The following is a 23427-nucleotide window of genomic DNA, read 5'->3' as shown; positions in this document are numbered from 1 at the left end:
TTGGCCCCGCCCCTCGATCAAGTGTTCTGTAAACACCGCCCTCTGAAGGAGGCATATATGCGTCAATACGTGTGAAGCTCAATTCTCGAATACAACCATACACGTTTCAACGGGGGTTTGGCTGGTACCCTAGCAAGACAGTTGAAATGTCGCATTTGCCACTGGAACCAGTGAATAGATCTATAAATGGCGATTGGAGAGGTTATTGACAGCGTAGCCTACTTTTCAGCCGTTTATAATGTTTTAGCATTATCCGATGCGAACGTTGTGGGCGGAGCTTGAACATGCAAATATATTCCGAAGTAGTACATGTAAAGTAGGTATATCAACATGTACTGTACATGTGTGTGCAGTACAGTGTACAATGTACACATGTACGTGTACAGTACATGTACATGTGCGCTGCATATGATATGCGCATGCCGCTTGCGCCCGGCCTCCTAGATCCTGCAGCTTATTTTCAGTCACGCATGCACGTGTTCTTTCCAAGTAATCGTCAGTTGCCCTCCTGAGTGATCCGCGGCTGGCCAAAATGTCTCAGAGAAGTAATATTTCCCCTAGAAATAAAAACGAAACGGAACGAGCTAAATATTCAGAAGAGTGGCACAGTTTCAACCTCCGAACTCAACGTTTTGGTGAAAGCAAAACCACAAATTTCACAGCCTTGCCCCAACTGAAAAGACAGCGAAAGCAGCGCAGCGATGTGACACATCCACATTGTCATATGCCCGACGTCAGACCCACTGCCAGTTCTACAGGCGTTACCAGAGCAGCTGAAGACTTTGGGGGACACCCGGCAGCTGCTGGTACCGGTAAGACCTAAAATTTGTTTTAATTAAAATCAAGTTAGACTAATCAACAATGCACAAGCTTCATACATTATCAGTCGCACTCGCAGTCTCATCAACCGTACACAGGCTTCATACGTATTGATGCTCCTCAACCATGCACAGGCTTCATACGTATTGATGCCCATCAACCATACACAGGCTTCATACGTATTGATGCCCATCAACCATACACAGGCTTCATACGTATTGATGCTCCTCAACCATACACAGGCTTCATACGTATTGATGCCCGTCAACCATACAAAGGCTTCATACGTATTGATGCCCATCAACCATACAAAGGCTTCATACGTATTGATGCCCATCAACCATACACAGGCTTCATACGTATTGATGCCCATCAACCATACACAGGCTTCATACGTATTGATGCTCCTCAACCATACACAGGCTTCATACGTATCGATGCCCATCAACCATACACAGGCTTCATACGTATTGATGCCCATCAACCATACACAGGCTTCATACGTATTGATGCCCATCAACCATACACAGGCTTCATACGTATCGATGCCCATCAACCATACACAGGCTTCATACGTATTGATGCCCATCAACCATACACAGGCTTCATACGTATCGATGCTCCTCAACCATACACAGGCTTCATACGTATCGATGCCCATCAACCATACACAGGCTTCATACGTATTGATGCCCATCAACCATACACAGGCTTCATAGGTATTGATGCCCGTCAACCATACAAAGGCTTCATACGTATTGATGCCCATCAACCATACACAGGCTTCATACGTATTGATGCCCATCAACCATACACAGGCTTCATACGTATTGATGCCCATCAACCATACACAGGCTTCATACGTATCGATGCTCCTCAACCATACACAGGCTTCATACGTATTGATGCCCATCAACCATACACAGGCTTCATACGTATTGATGCCCATCAACCATACACAGGCTTCATACGTATTGATGCCCATCAACCATACACAGGCCTAGGCTTCATACGTATTGATGCCCATCAACAATACACAGGCTTGGCACATAGATTTTTTTACGTAACAAAGGTGAAGTAAAATCAAGGTTAATTTTGTTTTACTAATTGGCTTGTGTCATTTTATTACTTTGCAGATTATATACAAGAAGAGATGCCATTATTAGAGACAAGTGATCTTTATTTCCAGCTCATATTGGAGACAAATTGCATCTCAGCATGTGATGAATTTTTCACGGTATTTGTATTGAATGACTTGAATTGCCAGAATTTTGTAATGAAGGTAAATGTACAATTTTTCCTGTTGTTTAGGTTTTTTTATTTATTTCTTTTTTTTATGACATGCATATTACCATTTCGGAGGCTCAGAACTTCATAATTCTTTCTTTTTTGTAGATAATGCATTTAACACACAAATCTACATGTACATTGTTGGAAGCCCCATAACACAGCAGCCCCCATTATACATGTGGTATCATTTTTGGTAGTAACTGAGGTAAACCCTTTATAATTGAAATGAATCCAGATATTTTTTAACATAGCTTGACTATGTCAATTTTTCACAAGTCATTGCATATTGATTTGAGTCTTCCTAAGCCAACAACTCTGAATAACCTAGAATTTCTTGACACAATTTGAGTCTTTCTCATTTCAAAAAGATTTTGGAAGGCAAGTTTTTTTTGGTTTTTTGTGAATGCCAGCCGAAATTATTCAAATGTTTTCGTAATATTCCTAAATTTAAGTTGACTTGACTTTTCCAAAAAAGGCTCATTTGGTTTTGTTTTTACCACATCTGCTTTACAGACCAATAAGTTTGTATTGATAAGAAAAAAAGCAATGTGTTTCCGAGGGGTTTGGGATTGGGCATATCAGTGCTCCTGTGACCAAGCAAGAAGTCAGGTTTTCCAGTCAGCCTCTGTGCATATACACCAGAAAATGGAAGGTCAGATGTTTTTTGAGATCAATTTATTAATATTTGCTTCCATATTTCAATAAGTATAGTATAAATTTGAGAGAAATGAATTCAAGATATGTGTACATTGCATGCTTCTCAGTCCATGAAGACAAGTTTGTGTCACTGATGAGCGTGTGCCATTTATAGGTATCTTTTTGTTTGGTTAAAAGTGTATAAAGTCATTTATGTTTGCCCGTTTTGTTTAAATTTTCCTGCAGATGTGTTTAAGGATTTCCCCAAATGTTTACACATCATGGGCTTGCATGAAGTAGATTTTGGTTGACTTTGATAATCAGGCCACAATCACTGCTGCTTCTCATGGCCAAGGCACATGTACAAGCATGAATGCTGTTTACAACTTTTCTTGTTAGCAATTTAACATGGATAGTTGCAAACTGTGTCGATGAACACTTTTTGTTTTCAATTCTTAGATCACAGTTACACTGCTGCCTCAGCCGAGGACATGGTATGTGAATACCCTGTTGAAATAGTGTATAGTTAGTTTCTCACACATGTTTGAGATCTATAATGGTGCATTGATTTCCTTTGTTACCATCCCTAGTATTGTTGAAATACTGTGGTTATCACTGTTCTGCAACATGGGTTAATGTTCGAAGGGCAGAGACTACAGGCATCAATACATGTACCTAACTTTGCATGAAACATAACTCTAACCTGTTAAATAAAAGTAAGTAGAAATTCTGGACTTGCTCTTTATTTCTGCCTGCAAAGTTTGATCAGTTGACTAAAATAAAAAAAAGAGAATTGTTCTGCTTTCTTGTGGAAGCCTGCAAGTTTATTTACAGCTTAGCCTCCTTCAACAGCATAGTACTGTTATTATCATAAGGTCAAATAGGAAGTGACTACGTGTGAACCATGTATTGTCTCTCTCTTGTAATGCATAGTTATGACTATTTTGTCTCCAGTGCCCTTTGCTTGCAGACTTTTATAAAGTCCAAGATGACCTTCCGGATGTGCTTATTCCTGTGTTGGAGGAACTTGGACGCCTTTCCAAAGCTCCATTGTTTCAGCACCAGCAACCATACCAACGAGTATCGAAGCAAATAGTGTCACCACTGATGAAGCTAGCAATGAATTTTGTGGCGTTGCTTTTTGGCCTAACCTGCCACAGAAGAAACACAGAGGAGTCTACTCAGTGGACATAGACCGTAAAAGTTGTTCCATCGGGGATTGTCGAAAACAAACAAAAACATATGGCAGATGAGTCCAGGCATATTTGCAGCGTTTTGTGAGCATGGTACGTGTTCTTACCTAATCTCCTGGTATCCTTACTTAATTGTATAGACTTTTAATTTTTAACTGATGCTTCATGTATTCTGCTAAAGGACTGAAGTGCTAGGCTGCCAGCAAGTTTCCTATTCAGTGCCTGCAGCTGTATCTAAACAAATGCAAGATGTGTCAAATGGGATCATAGTATGTAGACCTGATGTTGTCATTAATGACCTTGGAGACAGTGCCACCATTACTTTCTGTTCTTGAAACAATTTTTAGTAAACATTTTTTAATTGCTCTTGCATGTTTCCTTTATCATATTTAATATCAGAGAAAAACATTGCGTCAGTGAATTGGACATTTTTCTTAAGTGTACTGTTGGATAAATTTGGAAAACATTCAGGATTTTTCATCATTGGGATGACCCATAATGCCCTGATAACCCCACCCACAAGAAAAAAGTGTTCATGCACTTGTGAGTTATGGTGTGCTGTTACTGTTGTGGGTAGTGAATTAGGTTGAAGTAGAGATGCATTGTTTTCAAGGTCACTTGACTTTTGATGAATCAGACTTTTCAATAAGTACAACAATTAGTGTTCAGTATCATGTGCTCTTCACCTAACTGGTGTGTTTTTCCTTTTTGTGTTTTGCTGTGTTTTTTTCATTATTTAAAAATGTTACCATTTCAGGCATTTGCTACAGTTTTGAGATCATGGAGCGGTTTGAATCTCCAAATGTTCCATTCACTCTGTTACTTACCCGTTTTGCAACTAGTGAGTCCACACTTTTTTAAAAGTTCAACCACAGTTAGGGAGCATGGGTGACAAAAAGTTTCGCTACAGTGTCGCTGTAATGAATTATCTTAGATAGGTGTTTGTGTATCTTTGCACTCTTCTCAATGTGTGATATGTCATTTATTCAAACTTTTTCTTATTTACAACAGTTGCAGGTATGCAAATGGATTGACACTTAGTGCTCTGCCAATAAATAGGAATTATCAAACTTGACAGAATGTATTTAAGCAACATCAACAAAGAATGGAATACATATTTGTCTACAGACTGTTTTAAATTTGAGGCTTTTTCTTTCGACTTACATCATATTATTGGTCAGGAATATGACCTGACATGGAATATAAAAATACTTTTTAGCTTAAAAGCAAAGATGCATTGGAATAACCCTCAAAATACCTTTTAGCAACACAGTAATGCACTTTGTAGGTCCGTCCTGGTCTTAGAGAAATTGATTGCAGCTGCCCAAAGAGAAATTCCTTGCAGGTTTTTTTCCCATGACTACTGTAGGTGTTTAGACCACCTATGTCAAAGGATGGAAGTGGTTGGGGGGGGGTTATTTCAATAAGAAAGTTGTGTTAGAGACTTATAGATTGTGCAGTGCTAATATGAATTTAATGGATTCTTCATCCAGTAAGTTTCAGAGTTTTCCAACAGCTGTTCTTATTGTAGAATATTCTTAAAATTTACAAGGACTTTTTTTTGGCTGGGTCTGAGCTTACGTGCGATACTTCCAGTTCTGTGCTGAATTTTGCACATAGATGTCACTCTGTAATAGTTAATCAGAGGTGTTAACGCACAAACTTTTTGCACTTTTTAAATTTTGTTTCTATATTTTTCAGCTCCTGCAGTCGTTATGTATGACAACGCTTGCCACTTGCACTCATATTGTCTTAACCGAGAACCTCGCCATTTTCGAAACACAAAGTTCCTCATCGACAGTTTGCACTGGCCTTATCATACAGGTAATTGTTGTGCTTGTCCGTAGTACATATTACCTCGAGAAGTTTAATTTGTTAAAGTTTAGCTGTATTTGTTTTTGATTTTGTCGAATGTTCCTTGAAAATACCACTTCAACAGAACTATGAAGTGCAGTGATAATTGTGATGGTTTTATTTAGTTGTCTTGCCCGACATCAAATGTAACTTTTACTCATCTGACATTTGTCTTTCTTTCTCTTTGTGCATTTTCAGCATGTTCAAGTGGATATAGACTTGATGCTTACCCACAATATAAGATGCTGAACAGTCAAGTTGCAGAGCAAATGAATGCAAGTCTCCAGCGTATCAAGGTGCAGATTTCATACATGAAATAGGACAACTTTCTTTGGCACTGTCGAGTATTCATGTGGTGGAGAAACTCAAAAAAACTGAGTCCAAAGTAAAAGAAGTTTACCTTCTGTATCAAAGTCTAGTCCAACTGAAATTTGTCAATGTTGTTAATGATGGAGGGTTAAGAAAATCTGGCAAATTTAAATTGCATGTATTAGCAACAATTTCTACAGACACGATTTGTAAAGCTAAACCAGCAGACAAATGCAAACCTAATTTTTGGATTCCAAAAACTAAGTTCACTATGGAGATGTTGCCATATGAATATTGCCCAATTTTCCTTTCCATGGTTATACTCTTCTCTCTCATCACTTTAAGAAGAACCCGAAAGTATGTGCCATGCTGCTGTAAATTGATTGCTTGAAATGGCTGTGGAATGAATTTCTTTTCAACTTGATGTTGATTCATCTTTTCACTACTCTTCGGTATATCCAAAATGCATGTACAGCGTATTTGAAATTCTCTTTAAGTTATGTAATATGGCAAGTGCACATTTGAGACAAGTGAACATTGTTGCTGAGATGTTAATCTAAAATAACGCATTTAGATGACTTGCTTAAATTTGGAATCTCACATTTTCTCCGTCAAACATTTCATACAAAGCAGTTCCATGACGTCCAGATTTGAAACGTTTTGATCCTGATATACATTAAATAATATACCCAAAGACTAAAAAAATGCGAAATGATATTAGCCACTTCTATTTTACTATGAGGACTGGAAAAATTTATGGGGTTGTGTTGGGATAATTGCATTCCGAAATGATATTTGAGTTTGAAAGTCAAAACTAGATGAAAATTGTATGTTTACAACATCGTTCCTCGGCAATTCGTCTTAAAAGCCTCATCCGGTGATGTCCCCGAGGAAGTCACTGTGCCATTCCCTGATCCCTAAATTTATCCGCCGTCCAAGGACGACCACATGACAGGTTCACAGTCATTAGCTTCATCGGGGAAAATGCTTTTTGAAATGTTTCCATTGTCGGGAGTTTAATGCAGTGCATCTTTTGATGAATTGTTCAAAGAAGGCGGACATCAAGTCTGCAAAACATTTTACTGCACTACTTAACGACCTCAAAATCAAAAATCCTATTCACGTTTGGTATTAAGAAACTGAAAGACTATGAACCAATGTGGATATGTGTCAAAACACTATTATTGTTATTGTGTTGTTCAGTAAATATGTATACCATTGAGGTCATATTCATTTTCCACATGTACCTATTTTGCCACATACTCAAACTATGCTAGCTATTTCCGTTCTTGTATGACTTTGTCAAGGAGAATAGTTTGAGAAGGAAATGGAGGAACAAGGTTGTGTGGGCAGACCTTGAGCTATGGCTTCTGTCAGTACATGTACAACTTCACCACATGTAGGAATTTATCCAAATTGTTTGGGAACTTTCTTGTGCTTATAAATCAAACCACTGCCAGCTAGTTTGCAAACCCATTTTACGTTTGCTGCTTTCGTGTTTAAATGACAGGATATACATGCTGTTCTCAGAATAATAAACACATTGTGCTTCTTAATATCCATTGTGTTATTTGTTTTCTTTAAACTGTTGCGAGTACTCCCTTATCAACTTATGCCGGGCCAGAGATTAGGACGGTTCATATTTTGATAACTCAGTGTGTATCACAAGTTGTACATGTATATTTTAATTTGTAAAAATGTTTTTTTTTTCGGTCTTAAGACCACAAGGTTAATCACAATCACGGTGCATTGAACAACATGAAGGTATGACCTAAAAAGTGAGCTCTTTTTAGTGGGCAGTACGCTTGGGATTTCCCCATTGTCACTTAGTTCAGTTTAATGTTTCTTGGGAACTCTGCATGTGAGCAGAGCGTGGTTTGGGGCAGGCACTCTGCTTGTATTTAGCCTGTAGTCATGACAAGCGTAAAGAGCGATTCAAAAATCAATGATTTCTTACATTGATTACGCAAACATCAAAACAAAAATCCCCTTCCCGATTTCGATAAAAATCGACCAAATTAATTAATTGATTTAAAAAATGACAAAATGGTCACAGTAAACTGCAGCTTATGATTCTGAAAAATCAGAGCTCTATTCATAGATGCAGTGGTCGCAATCGAGCATGTGACTTCAGCCCGGAGAGCTAGAGTCGGCCTGGGTATTGACTTTGTGGTTTCAAAATGGTCAGGGGCACAGGCTCTCAAGCTGGTCCCAGAGAGGGCGGTATTGATGAGGGCGCTCTTTCCGGCAAGCGGAGTCTCTGTTGCCTGCGCTGTTGCAATTCTAGGAAATTATCGTCCACACGTTGACGCTTAAAAATTACTTCTACAAATGTTTCAAAAAGAGGGGTTCGTATTTATCGAGATACTGTTGAGTTGTGTAAGTATTTAGCCCAGGATTATCTGTGTGGATTCAGGGGCAACCATCTGGAGGAAAAGCAGAAAAAAATGTGATTGAAAATTAGTCAAGAGAGCCTGAAAAAATGAGGATTGTCGTTTGAGAAATGGCTGCGGAGACACTTTGGGAACATTCACATTGGGGGGCCGAGGTCAATTTTGATAGATAATTTAAAAATTCACTCGTTAACCTAATAAAAATGGAAAACCAAATGCAACCTGAAGGACCAGACAAGGCTTTTTTTAGATGCCTCAGGGAGTTCGGTTGCCTTTTACATGGGGCTCTAAAATTTAATGGTTTTGCATTTTTGTAATGGAGCCTGAATTAGTTCAGTGCATCCCTTCATGCAACTTTGCTTCCCTGCTGGTTCACAAACGAGCAGTAAACGAATGTGCTGCAATCTCATCGCTGCCAAACAAATTGATAATCCGGACCAAAGTGGCTCTTTCCAACCGATGATGGGGTGTTTCCGCTCCTATGCATTATAAACGGTTTAATTTAATTAACAGAATGCATGAGGAGCTGCTTAGTCTGTACCCCTTCGGACCATCGCGCACAGTTCTTTCAAAACTTGAATTTCGAAAATCTGTAGCCCAAACCAATATCATACATCAAGATTAATACATGGTCCACGGGTTTCAGGAAATTTTGCGTCGACTCATTTTTAATCGCGTAATAGTGTAACGCAAGAGTGTGGGTGAAATTTGTAACTGCAAGCATTTGGCAAAACGCACAACGAAGAAACTTTTGACAAACGTTCAGGGTTAAATCGGGAAAATTATAACAAAAATTATGTTTTCTTCGATATTTGTCCAAATATTTGAATTACTTTGTTCATTTCTACATGGCCAAAAAAATTCGGTTACATTTTTTTCCCCATGGTTCAAGATTTGAAGCATGCCGTTTTTTTTCTTATGCCGTTAAGCCTGCAACTGTTCCAAGTCTGCAGTTTGTCGGTTGATTCCTGACAATCCGTAAATGCATACAATTTAATCTGCAAATGTAATAAAAATTAACAGACTTGAAAATCCCCCAATTAGGTTAGGAAAAATCTCTCAAAATTTTCACTTATCGACGTTATTAACGGTTTGCCATTTCGATGATCTCAACACATATCTTATGGCACTTCAAGATCTCTGCAGTCATTTTTTATTTATTGTAATTTCAAATGAAGGTTTACAATATCGAAGTGTACAAATTACGATTTACACCCAATTAAACAAGGAAATCGTTACCATGCGAGAGCTAGACCTAAACAGAGTGCACCAATGAATGTTTATTTGAAATCAGACAAAACCAAGCCCTGCCAATTGAGCTCGACGCTAGAATTCGCATATCAATGACATTGAAATATTTCTACTATTGAAACGAGACTTGATGTACAACGGCGATAACGTTAATTAACTTGAATGTGTCCGTCAGAACCGCTGTGAAGCTGTTTTGGAAGTCATTTACAACAAATTAAATTCATGAAGTACTCGTGATATAGACGGCCTATAGTTGTTTCCTGACCAATGCAAACAATAAAATTTCCTAATTTGGAGGAATAAAATCAGATAAAAAGATAATTTTTATTGCTCAAATCAGAATTCGGCCAAGAAGCAAAAAGGATCTGAAAATCATCATTAAATGGGAGACTTGTGGAATAGACGTCGATCGGGTATCCAGGGATAGGGACACTGGAAACTGGATAAATATAAGGGGTAGTGAATTATGCGGAAAAGCCTCAACTTTCTGACAACAAACACGATGAGCAATCTTGAAATACAAAATTAATATCAACATTATGATGCGGTGATTGGGATGTTTCTGTGTCAAATTAATATTAGCGACATTGTCGCCAACGATGAAATAAAAGTATTTAGACCAAAACCGTAAGACGGAGCTCTGAAAGTGCCATTGGTTGTCTTCATCCCGCAGTCTCAAGGTGTTTTTACCCAACTTCGATGATGTTGTCATTCCGTGAAACTATCTCTATATGTCGTCATCAAACTTTTAGGGTTTTGCAGTTGAGGACCTCTTTACAATTAAGTCAGATGGAAATTTTGTAGCTCCGTACGAAAGCCACAGAGTGCCATCTTAATAAAATATTCAAATTGCTAAGTATCATTTTTAAAAGTTTGTTATCATTAACTACATTTTCACATGTGCGTTTGTTCGAGAGATTCTCCAGTTTGTTCCTGTAAGATCTCTAAGCAAACACGTTTATTCCATTTCCCATTGAGAAATGAATCGAAAGCTCTAAGTGTATGTGACAGTTAAAATGGAAAATGTTTGCCTGAGCAACATACTTCTTTTTAAAAATGTAACAAATGGTTCATACCCTGACATAGAAACAAGGCTTGTATAAATCAAAACGAACTGGAGAAAGCGTGTCCCGAACAAACATAATTTAAACAAATAATATAATTTACTTTTAGAAAGTTTCACAAAAGCAAAAAGGCTTTCTTATATTTGGGTCTTATTAGAAAAACAAATACCTGTGTCATGATTTTACTGCTTCGCGTTTGTCAAGATTCCCAGGGGTAATACTTAACTTCTTGTAGGCCTACCTACTCTATTCCAGGTTAGAATGCGTTCTGTATCTTGTCGACCCTAGAATAGGTTTCTCTGGTAAGAGTTGAAGAGAGTTGGGAGTTTCGGAGGAGTCACTTGATCATCCACCATGGGCACCTTCTGGACGACAATAAGTTTCCTTTAAAATGTTATAATAGCCATTAGAAATTGAAAAAAAAGAGAAAGGAATTACGGACGTCATTTGTGCACAAACTGTATGGGACTGGTCTGAATAGTTCTGTCTTCTAAATAAACGACTTGCATTTTTTCCTCCTAACAAGTCAATGTTGGGATCAAAAACTGGTTAAAAATTTGGCTACAACAATTCCGAAGCTGAAATAATTGCAATCAATTTTTTTTCCATAAGAGTCTCGTAGGCTTATAACTGTGCACCGAGCATCAAGTGTTGCCTGTACATTTATATTGAACTCTCTTCCGGCTCCGTAGCCTACCGATTGGACCGCAACGACCTGTTTGTTGTTGTTTTGTTTTTTTAAAAAGAGCGACGATATTCGTCGTTCTACAATGATTTCCGAATACGTCCAGACAGACGCATCACACCACTAGTATGGCTGATCCGGCATCTGGGTTTATCATCGTTGTAGATAACGGTGTGTGCACGATTCAAAAGTTTCAACACTTGGTGGTGGGGCTGTAAAAGTGCAAGTATGAAATGTATATGTACAACACAAAATGTATCCCGTAATTCTCACCGGATCTAAACCGATCATCACTAGGACAGTGTCATATAACTTGTATTAACGGGCCTGTGCATGGTGCGTGATGTGGATGCAGAGTTGCACTAGCAATTGAAGGGATTTGGGGTTAGAGATATCACGTTAGCGGTTAATGCTCGTTGTACAGTTCAATGACAAAAGAACACTGTTTATACAAGGTTCTGCTTGGAAAGCGAAATTAATTTTATTCATGATAACATGTTCCTGTTACAAGGACCTCTCTCACGAATGCACACACTTTTATGCAACTGTATTCGCAAATTTTTGTACTTGTTTTATATATCCAACCTAGCACATCTACTTCTTTCTCTCACCCATGATGCGTAGGCCTACAATCATGTTTGTAAAGCTGGCAATGTTTCCCTTTTCTCTTGAACATTATCTTGTTACATACCCGCTATTATACAATAAATAATACGTCAATACAAGTTAATTATTAAGTAACGTTGGAAGCCGACACTGTAAAAATAACCTTTTAAGTGGTTTACTGTTGATTATTGGCATTTCAAAGGTAAAATTAACAAAAGAGAATTGACACGTGTATCCAACCAACGATATGCCTTGTTCTTATCGAAAGAAAATTATAAGAGCTGCCAGCATTATGTATCACCCTTTAATCAAAGCACTGGTTACTGTCATTTCCAGCTGCACTGTTTACCCTTCCTGAAATTAAGTACTGTTCTATTTTTATGACGAAATCTCGTCACAGGTTTACTATTCCATTCTGATGTTGGGACATTTGCATGAACAATTTACTGAAGGCAATTCGTGACTGTTCATGTTGGCCTAATTTTATGAAATAATCATTGGCTGCTGTACATTACTTGTTGAAAATACATCAACAAAACAGTGATGAGGAAAATTCACAATACGTGTTTGCATACAAAGGATTATTAAGCGAACACCCATCCCCAGAATTCCTGAAAACTTTACTTAAACTTTGCTTTCCCTTCGATTTAATTTTTTCCAATAAGTTTCATGGGAGGCTGCAAATGCATTTACACATTCTTCAAACCACTGTATCTAATGTTACAATTACATAACGAACATAACAATATTATATAGTGTGGCATTATCAATTTAGGGACGGACTGGGTGCCGACATCATGAGAAAGATGGAGGATCCTTCTCCGCATAACCTTTCCATAGGGTCCGGGTGTCAGCTGATGAAGTCCATCCTAATAACAGCAACAAACCAAACCAGAAAACCTAATTTGGGGAAAACAAACACCACATGTATAAAACTGCCACTTCCCCAATAACATGATACAGGCCAAAAACGGGTCTTCCTTAGTTATTTCGAGGACTGCTTAATAGTTGGAGCATTTGTCTCATCAATTTTACCGGAGCAAAACTAAGGTTTTTGATAATAACATATTCTCATTTTCAAGAATGATTGAATTTTGTATACCCCTTCCTGTGGACATACAACTGGATAACAGACATCAAAGTTCCACTCAGAAGCGTGTCATTTCCTTTAATGCCAAAAAATGCCATCCCGTGCTGTTTGTCACGTAAATCCGACTTATTTCTTCATCCATCTTCACCACTATACAAACTAAGTACTCACATTTAGAAAGGCCTCCATGTATGCAAGAACATGCAAACCGCAATCATGCAGGTTTTCCTGCTGCGACACCTGATGAAAAAAAGAAGAGAATTTTTAGCTAACACAACATGTGATATTTGTTGAGGTTGTGGGTCAAGGATGTCTATAAACAAGGAACAAAGTGAAATCAACAATATCCAAAAAATCACAATCTGCTACTGATCAGCAGGATTATGCAGAAGTTTAATGGAACTTCGCACTTTGATTAACCAAGTGTAGTTGAAGTGTTTAATTGTAATGCGCCCCTAACTTATCACATAAATGAAATCATGCCGACTGTTAAGATAATGCTGTTCACAGACAAACCAAGTACAACAGATGACTCCAAAACAGAAAAATTTAAGATTCCCAATGAACACTACTTTATTTCTTAAACCAAAACCATGAATACCTTGTCAATAATAAGGGCCGATCGGATACCTATAGCTCAGCAAGCATGCTTGGATCAACCACATTCATTATTCACCCTAGATTGACCGCAACACTACATTCCATGTTTCTTTCAAAATCTAATATATGGAGCAGTTTAGTTATGAAAGGAACTATAAAAAAATAAAACAATGGGCAGTGTATTTTGTAACAACTGTGTGCTTATATTTTTAGAAATGTGGATGTAACTGCAACAGATAAATCTTACCTCACAGACCTCCAACTCCAAGCTGTAATTAAATGACTTTCAAGCACACCGAGCAATCTGATTCATGTATCTGGAGAAGTGATGAATCAAAGAATTATATACATGAAAAACCTACAAGATAATTGGATTCTGGAAAAAAAAAGATCCAACAGCACAAATGGAGTAATTTCTCTAACGGAGTGCAGACAGTCTTGTCTAACAATTCGTATGACAACTTAATCAAATCAGATCTTCAGACAGAGGTACATTATGTTATTTTGTCTGGGCAAAAGTAAACGGAGAATTGAGTTGATTCTCAAAGCCAATCAAAATCTGGAAAACTTTAATGACATATAAAGTAGGACTGTACTGTGTGGTGAACATAAGTCGAATTTTGTGTAAAGTTCATGTGAGCATGATATACAATGCTGGTGTGTAGTCCCAACAGCTGAAGTTGTACTGGCTTGAAAGTAAGGTTACAAAAAGTTTTTTTGGGTTTATTTAAGTGTGAAATTACGGTTCAATATACACCGACAAATCACAAACATTTGTCATACATGCATTTTCAGGATAAATGAGAAACAGTTAAGTTAATTAGAACCAACTAAAAAAAATTAATACTTTCAAATTTAGACAGCAGGTGCCATATGCCTTTGTGGGACAATGCAACTGTGATACATAATACTCAGATAAGATACGGTTGTCATGTTTCTAAACAGTTTAATAAAGGCTTTCATTAAGTTCCACTCTCATACATTACCTAGTGGTGGTCTGATGGATCTCTTGATACACTTGCTGACCCAGATGCCCCTGCAGAGAGTCAAGGATCAGCATCCTGCATTGGAAAACCAGCAAAGACATTACACAGTTCTCATCAAACACTTTGGTAGTAGGAAACTTGTCTATATCGATTAACTGCTTTTCAGGATACATGAAGAATTATTTGTAATTTCTGACAAAACATTTAAACATATAATAATAAATGAGAGTAACCCAAGTGGATTGCTTATTGCTCTCACGTTTTCCTCTGGTCTCAAATAAAGTGGCATATTCAACTGTCAAAAGACTGTGTTAACAAGAAAAAACTTGCATCTTAACTTTCAGTAAGTTGCATTCGATCAACTGATAATTACTGGAAAATAACTTGTGCATACTGGTTCTCATGCTGAAACAATTTCTTTTCACTGGAAAAATAGCAGGTGGTAGCAGAAAGTGCATAATTTGACCGAAGCATTCCAGCTCTAGGCCAAAAATAAATGCTTATGATTATGGTTTCCCAGCCCACCCTACTTTTTAAATACCTGTGAAAAGGGCAGTCATTCATCATGTGATAGTCATTTTTATTTGAATAATGGTCTTCTGCAGATATTTCATGATGTAAGTTTAATGAAGCATATTCCTAGATATGAAAAAAATGCTAATTGTCATTTCAATGTTAGTAAACATCCAATGAAGAAACAGAACTCTCCATCTGCAGTATCACCATATGAAATCATTATTTTTAATGCACGAATACAAAATTTTGTTGTCTTAATCTTATTTATCTTATTAACCCAAATATTGTATTCGTGAACTCTAAGTACAAATCGCATCAGAAAGAACACAATAATTTGCTGATTTCTCAAATTAACCTGTGTCGGGAAAATATTGCCTCTCTTGTACAGGGCCTTAAATTCAATTATAAAACCATGTGAGCCATTTTACATTCAAGAGGTACAGGCACAATTGCAGATTACAGGCTCAGAAGACTTTTTTTGGGGGGGGAATTTTACCGTTTGTTGGTAAAAAACCTAAGTGAAAATGTTGCAATACCTGGCTACATGGTATTTAGGTTTAATGGTTTCTGGCTAGCACACGCCAAACAGAGCTATTAGCAATTGGGAAAACCCGACAACATACAGCTGGATAGCTCTGTTGGTAGAATAATACTGGATAGTATTTCAGAGGTTGTAGGCTTAAATCCCATTTATAATTCCCCCAAACTTAATCAAGATGCTTTTTTGGTGTACATGTGATTGACATTGATTCCCCCAACAGCGCCTCGGGAAACCTATAGTTATATTATTACACATATATTACTCAAAGAATTGTTGCATGATGATAAATTGTAACCATATATCCTATCACATGGCAATCAGTTACTCATGTGTTGCACAACCTGCTTTATAAGAGTTTTCTCACAAGACAAATGTAATAAAAAACATCAGTGTATTCATGCTTATTTCAATGACCAATTCAATCAGTAAATTCACCTGAATATGCTCCAATTCTGGCTGTGGCTGCCGCCTCTGTCCGTAATGTGTGACTGATGATGTCCTTTGGATTACAGCCTGAGATAACCATTGACCCGTCCGTTGTCATCATGTGCATGAAAGCACATGATGACGGTATATTATCATTGAATTCACTCAAATACTGCGGAGAGAACAGATTGCATTACGATGTTGCACTAAAAGGGTACAAATTGAAAGGAGGTGATAATTAATTAGTATCAAGAAGTGAAAGTAAGTTATTAACACACCATGAAGTTAGTTTTGATAGCCTTTCGGGTGTGATTTTGCACACTTGTGGATGGAAGGTTAGCAGTAGTTTTCTTGTTTTCAGAGCTATTTCCTTTTCCCATCTTTTTTTTAAGGGGGAAAATTATTTTACATTTTACTTTTTGTTTAGTATGGATAGTAAACAAATGTGCTTTCACTTCAGGAATTAGAGCTGCTGTAAATGATGACTAGTTATACCAGGTAACCAAGCAATCAACAAACACAAACACAGTTCTGGCGATAGGAATATTGTAATATTTACCATGATAGTTTGATCCAAATAAGTTACTAGGACGCTGTATTGCAGCCTCTTTGAATCTTCCAATCACAAATGGGTCCTCCGCAAAAGTTCCCATTGAAAGCTGGACCTTAAATGTAAAACATCAAACATGAGAAAAAAGAATATTCTGATAAACTCGCTGCAACTTGATGCATTTTGTTACAATTAGGAACGGCGGAAAAATACATACCACCCCTTTCCAGAACTCCCTGGTTTAGCCTCATTGTGACAAATGAAGACACTGATGCTCCCATTGTAGATACCCATTTTGAAGCCTGCAAGAAATTGATATACCACTCTATGTTAAAATCTAAAAATCATATTACATGATTCCACAAAAGCTATTCCTAACCAAAACCGTGCTAATTAATATCACAACTGATGATTTGCAGGTGGTCTTACGCGAGCAGTATAACCATGTTCAAATTTTACTCTTAAAAACCATATCTCACTAATCGGTTGGAAGGTATTTGTCCTTTAACAAGTGTTATAACAGAACTCCCACAAATTAGTTGCATAAGTGGAATTTAATGTTTAGAAATACACATTTCTGTATTTTCAGTCGTGGATTTTAATGTGTGCTGAGTTTGGGGATGGAGTTGATGTCTCGGGATTGTGTTGGGACAGGATCTCACGTAAAGGGCAGAATTCCCAACAAGTAGTTGAGGTTTTTTCCTTATATTCATTAAAAAGAAAGATGCGGAGAAGTTTGTGATGACATTTATCAGTAACATGAAAGTGTGTCACTTTGTATATGTTGAATAAAGTTTGAAAACAATATGAAGTTCTGAAAAAAAAAAGACAAATTATGTATATTATCACGAAGAAATTCTACGAACGTGTAATGAAACCACTGACATCTAAGGAGAGGCTGTGGTTTTAAACACATGCAGTCCTTGAAAAGGAAACTAAAGGAAAAGCTGATGTAACTAAATTTATTTTTGGGAAGACACCAAGGATGTGGAAGCAAATAAAAAGAAGGAGTAGGTGATGGGGAGGGGTGGATACAAACTTAGATCAGATTGAACATTTCAGATTTAGTCTTCAGGTTTCAAGCTTTGCAGTGGCTGTAAACTTCTATGTAGATAGCCAATACGTGTGTGGTTGTGAATCAATCAATGTAACTCAAGTGATTTTATCTTAAAAAGGAGAAAATAACAATATAAATTGGGATCTACATGAATGAGCTTTGAATTGAAATACGTACACTCCTAATTTAGGAAGCATAAGTGATTAAAGCCATGATGTTAGCATATGATCGTGGAGAAATTTTCTTTATGTGATGCTGATCTTTTCAAATCATTCCAATAGTGTCAAAGCCATGTAATCATTAGGTTGGAAGAAATTGATACTTCAACCCTATTTTGTCAACAGATTTATATGACACTTATAAGGGACTTTTCTGAGTGCATGTACATGTACAATAAGTCCGACCATGGTAGAACACATATTTTTTAAAAGGAGATTATTTAATGTGTACGAAGTGATAATGGGACGGGGTACAGCAGATGGCTGGCATCTGCTGAATTATCTGTAGCAGGAAAAGTCATCTTTTTATTAACCAAAAATAAACAACACTTGAGTGGTAACAGGATCTTATCAGCGACTGTTTATTACTGTTTAGTAACAAACCACAGCATTCAACAATTATTATCGCTTGACTAGACATAATAGAATGTATGCGTGTGTGGTTTTCTCAAGACAAGTGGACTGTCAGAAAGAAAATCTCAGTAGGCCTTAGCTCAGAAAATGAATTACACACCTTCAATCGCTACAGTTGGTCACGGTGCAGGAATGTTCAAGCAGATTGACACATGAGTTTATCAAGTTGCCTTGGACACAGTTACCAACAATTTAATACATGTCTGTGCTTGAAAGGGTCACCATCTCTGCTGATTAGAGACACAATGAAATCATGTTATCTGACTCAGAGATAGAGAGGACAGTACTCGCCAGGTTTCAGCCTCTTCGTATGGAGGGTCATCAAACAGTGGGCAAATTATCTGGGGTAAAAGGGGGGTTTACAGTTTCATGGGCTTATTAATCTGTCCCCAAGAGGAGGGTAACTCACAATAAAAAGGGACTGGATAGAGTGAAAAAGGGGCTTACTGTTTATGCCTGCCTGCTGGCACGAAAGAATGTGTCTTAATACTCCATGTAGCTCGTACTTTACAGCATCTTTTCTTGTCATTCATTCAAAACGTTTTGGTCTTCCATGATCAGACCATCAGACCCACTCAGTAGGTCAATAAAGATATCATGTTTTTTTTCTGTAGTCTCTGCAATACATTTGGGCTGAAGGATTTTCCGACAAGTAAGTACTGTATGTATGTGTCATCAGAATATGACAATAAACATCCACTGAAAATATTCTATGTGTTAAAAGCTATTTGTGTTGTTCCCGGATGCACAGCACTAATAGCAATCACCTAAACATTGGATTAAGACAGCACAGTTTAATGAAACTACAGTCAATCTAGCTTTTCCATAATCCATTTTGTTCGAGTTTGTTTCCCTGGGTACCATCCAGAAATGTTAATGAGACTTCCCCAAAATTGGCTCGAGACTTTTGATGTGAAACTAGGCTTAACAATTTCAAGACAAATTCATTTTATATTCTTTGAATTCAGAACAGTAATTTCGTGGACTATTGATACATTAATTAAAGTCTACTTTAATCAATCATTATGAGTTAAAAGGATCTTCGGCCACTTATGACCATTTCAAAAATAAACCTGCATTGATCCATTGACTAAAGGAATGTTCTCAGCAGCGTAATGGCTTGCATCTTAATATAATATCTTCTTGTTAAGGACTCAGCTGACATATCAAAAAACTATGATGAACTGCAACCTTAAATTTATTTTAGAGAGTACTCGGTCGAGTACTTTTATCCTAAAAAGTTAATTTTAATCAAACAGTGATGGTCTGAAGTCATTATGTTGCTTTGAAATCTTACTTTATGCATGTACCTTAAAATGCCGATGTACTTTAGCTTTGTTCACTCCTAACTAGTTAAATATTTGGTAGGGAACTTGGTTCTCAAAAAGTACTCGACTACATCACTGCCACAGAGCAAAGCAGGACAAAGCACCAAGACCAGGGTCTTAGGAATGACAAGGTCACACCTATCACTCAGAACTTACAAAACCCATTCGAGGACTGTGAGTGAGTCATGATCAATAACTGAAACTTACATGCTTAAAAGAGTAACTTTTGGGCAATCAATAACTAAAGCCCTGTAGACAACAACAACAACAGTGTTCCTTCATATCCCTTCTGAAACTATTCTCCTTGAAATAAGGAAAGGAGTGAACATAATTGTAATTCTGTCTATCCACTGGTGTTGTTCCCCTGTACATTCATGCAAGTATCATTACCTTTAAATTTAATGTTGCACTCCCTGAATCTCCTATAATAAGGGGTGTTATCAATCAACTCTTGCATACTTGGATTAATATTTGCAGATTGCATTTGTCTTCTGATGACCTAACTTAGCAGCTTGTACCAAAGTAAATGTGCATTGTATATGGGTGAATGTCATATTCATTATTGTAATTTATTATATAACGTTATTCAATCTTATCACTTTCATTTCTGGTATGGTCCTTTTATGTTTTCATTGCTGAACTGTATGTCTGTGCTATATTCTTTGAAACATTTGTAACAATGATATGGCCTTCTAATGTGTAGATGTTACAACTGCTGATCAATATGTCTAAATTATTATTTTTTTTAATTAGAAAGGAACGCCTTTATGGTTCACATTAAATTGGTTTTCCCTTACCTGTCATTTGCTAGTGGCTTTATTACTTTGTACAGTCCGTGTGTAAAGTTGTATTTGCCACATACAAGTTGATAAGCGTGGCCCGACAAGGAGTGGGTCCACGATGTATTGTTAGGAAAAGACAGGCTATTATCATTGGACTGAGTTGAAGACACAAATCAGTTCTTAATTTACCGTTTTATTGTGCAAGTTGTTTCAGTTTAATCTGACCATGATTTGAATGTTCTTATTGTTTGTTTCTTGTTTGTGTGTCCTCGGTCCCCCTAGTACATGTACATGTTTGTTTACCCAGATTTTCAGGTGTCTGTTTATTTGTATTGTATTTGATGTTTGTTAATATGTTTGTCTGCGGTCTATTGTTTGTCTTTTTTTCATTAGTCACTCCACCTGTGTTCTCCTGGGTAATGATTCCCCTCCACACCTACAACATCTTATTTCCTGGTTTACCGTCATTCTCCCTTAGAGTTTTTGTGTAGTCTTGTTTTTCTTGTCAACTGATTTATTTATGTGTATTCTCCATTAATTTACACATGTACATACATATCTGTTATTTACTATCTAGTATTTTTGTTTATAATGTTCTTTATTTGAGTTCATTCATTTCCATTCCTGTAACTGGTGGTATTTCTGCTGTTTGATGTGGCTAATAAATAACCAAATAAAAAAACAAATAAACAAATAAATAGGCAGAGGGAAGACTAGCGGAAAGACGAGTGGACTGACTGACCATGAAACATTTTGGGGGTGATTATAAATTTATATAGAGCGGGATGCAGGCTGGGTGGTATAGCTTCCTTAAAGTTGTGGTCAGGCTTGTGGTTGTAAAATTACAGCCTTGGAGTCTTGCGGAGTTGGACAGTGCTTGGAAATGGACCACAACCAGGAACTCCATTGAGATCTTCATTACAAGACATTAAACATACGTAGGATCAAGGAGTGAGTGACCAATTACTAATATGACTAATTCTGGGCTTACACTTGTTTTTAGTTGTGTTAATATCACGTATTTCTGAATTACATCAACATATTAACATCTCTATTCCTTCAGAAGGGCAGCTGATAATAAATAATGCTTGAATAACTTGTTGACGCTTTTTGATGCTATTGACGCCAGCATGACCGAGGCAGGTAGAGCGATTTAACGTCAACAACCTTTACACGCGCAAGTAGTGTCAAAAAAGCGAAGGTTCAGTGGCCAAGGGAACGTTTCAAGAGGCGACGGAGGCTGGGGTTAAAATGAATAAATCCCTGTTAGCAATAGGTATTACTTACAACGAGTTGTCTCCCGTGGTTTAGGCTTTGCATCACTACGACGTAGCTCGGGCTCCGAGTCAGATTGATCAGCTTCTTCTTTTTTTGATGAATTGGAAAGCGATCCATTCATGTCATCCATGACATCGACACGAGAAATAAAGCAGGGCCACAAAAAAGGTGTTACGTCTAGAGTAGGGCCTAATTGGATACATTACTCCAACTGATTCGTTCCCACAGACTGAATTAAGCTCAAGAACCAAAACAAAAAAAACCTAGTGCAGCACCAACGCGAAGAACATTTGCAAGACCTTCGTGAATGATAGGAGCAAAGGGACTACTTCTGACAATACCAGCGCCTGAATCAAGAACTGCATGTCTTCTAGTGACAGCAAAAACGAACTGCAAGCTTTGGATCAGTGGACACCATGTGGTTCTTCAATGAATGTGTGATGATAAAACGTCACAAACTTTGGATCGATGTCATTGGACGCGTCGTTCAGATGCGAATAAATATGCATGTCCTTCGAAACACGGCAACTAGCGGGGCTATCACAATTACTGCTGAATGGAGTCTAACTGGATAAGAGCCATGCGCACTAAAAGATACAACCACGAGAATTGAGCATCAGACGTGTGATCGCATATATATCTCCTCTGAAGATCGCAATAAGTAGGACGGGCTCGTGTACTACAGTACTCACATTGTAGTAGAATGCAGCGCCTCTCTCTATTTACACACAAAAAAATAAAATATAAAAACACAGGCTCAATTCCCTGCAGTAATATCATCAGAAATAGGCCTACATCCAAATTTAACTTTGATGAACCGTGGCATTGACAGGAGGACTTGAGGAAATAAACAGAAGTACGGGGTAATTAACAGGTAAAACTTCACAGTTGCTGTGGTGGGGTCGCAGGTGACGACTCCTTTGATTTTTAAATCAAAGTTTGTAGGTACACCAAATAATGCCAAAATATTATTGTTGGAGTTAAGGCCCCCGATAGCTATTTTTAGAAATTCTCAACATGCTCCCACTCTCTCAGTCTTTGTTTTACCATGTAAGTGATGAAAACAAACCCAGTATCGTTACCGGTGATTTTAACCAGAATTTACTCAGCTTAGCCTCATTATTGCCTGCGGTACGTTGCGCTCCCCTACATTCCGGTAGCCGGAGCGCAGCGTACCGTAGGCCATATTAATGGGGCTATACTCTGTAGCAGTCAGCCAAAACCAGGTGACAACAATTTTTAGACACTGTCTATTCTGTTTCTTTCCTGCCGTAAACCCATCAACCAACTAGAGTAAGAAAGACTTCTGCTACACTTATTGAAAACACTTTTTCCAAATTACTACCCCAACCAAAATCTGGTATTACATGTATAATCACTGATATACCAGATCATTTCCCTATATTTCCATCATCATTTCCATTTACACTAAACCGCTCTGATTCACAACATATGGGTATTGTCACTCGTGACTATTCACATAATAATCTTGTCAACCTTAAACACAAACTTTTCTAGTGACTGGACACCTTTTTGACGTG

General features: G+C 37.5%; 1 protein-coding gene and 1 long non-coding RNA gene across 8 annotated transcripts; one reads left to right on the top strand and one right to left on the bottom strand.

Annotated features, from left to right (window-relative positions):
- Window positions 1-51: 51 nt before the first annotated feature.
- Window positions 52-7657, top strand: LOC147795570 (uncharacterized). 5 transcript variants are annotated; one of them, XM_087131614.1, is made up of 8 exons: window positions 52-812; window positions 1956-2101; window positions 2623-2761; window positions 3205-3239; window positions 3700-4031; window positions 4696-4779; window positions 5640-5762; window positions 5991-7657. In XM_087131614.1, exons 1-5 carry the CDS (start codon window positions 533-535, stop codon window positions 3937-3939), a joined length of 840 nt encoding a protein of 279 aa, XP_086987740.1. In that variant the 5' UTR covers window positions 52-532; the 3' UTR covers window positions 3940-4031; window positions 4696-4779; window positions 5640-5762; window positions 5991-7657. The 5 variants fall into 5 exon arrangements, 4 of the variants coding, with proteins under 4 accessions (XP_086987740.1, XP_086987742.1, XP_086987741.1 ...); XM_087131616.1 differs by lacking the exon at window positions 2623-2761 and having other exon boundaries at window positions 1956-2056; XM_087131615.1 differs by lacking the exon at window positions 4696-4779.
- Window positions 7658-11950: 4293 nt separating this feature from the next.
- Window positions 11951-22212, bottom strand: LOC147795569 (uncharacterized). 3 transcript variants are annotated; one of them, XR_015423759.1, is made up of 5 exons: window positions 21896-22212; window positions 14777-14851; window positions 14038-14107; window positions 13362-13430; window positions 11951-12969 (listed from the first exon to the last, which is right to left on the bottom strand). It is a non-coding gene; the product is annotated as an uncharacterized LOC147795569 (long non-coding RNA). The 3 variants fall into 3 exon arrangements; XR_015423758.1 differs by lacking the exon at window positions 21896-22212 and adding an exon at window positions 16269-16424 and having other exon boundaries at window positions 11951-13000; XR_015423757.1 differs by lacking the exon at window positions 21896-22212 and adding an exon at window positions 16269-16424.
- Between the last annotated feature and the right edge of the window lie 1215 nt (window positions 22213-23427).

The sequence above is a fragment of the Acanthaster planci genome, unplaced genomic scaffold (assembly GCF_054643075.1).
Source record: "Acanthaster planci isolate LZ-2023a unplaced genomic scaffold, COTS_SCS Contig4, whole genome shotgun sequence".
In the NCBI taxonomy this organism is placed as follows: Eukaryota; Metazoa; Echinodermata; class Asteroidea; order Valvatida; family Acanthasteridae; genus Acanthaster; species Acanthaster planci.
This window is presented reverse-complemented; position numbering and strand designations above follow the sequence as displayed.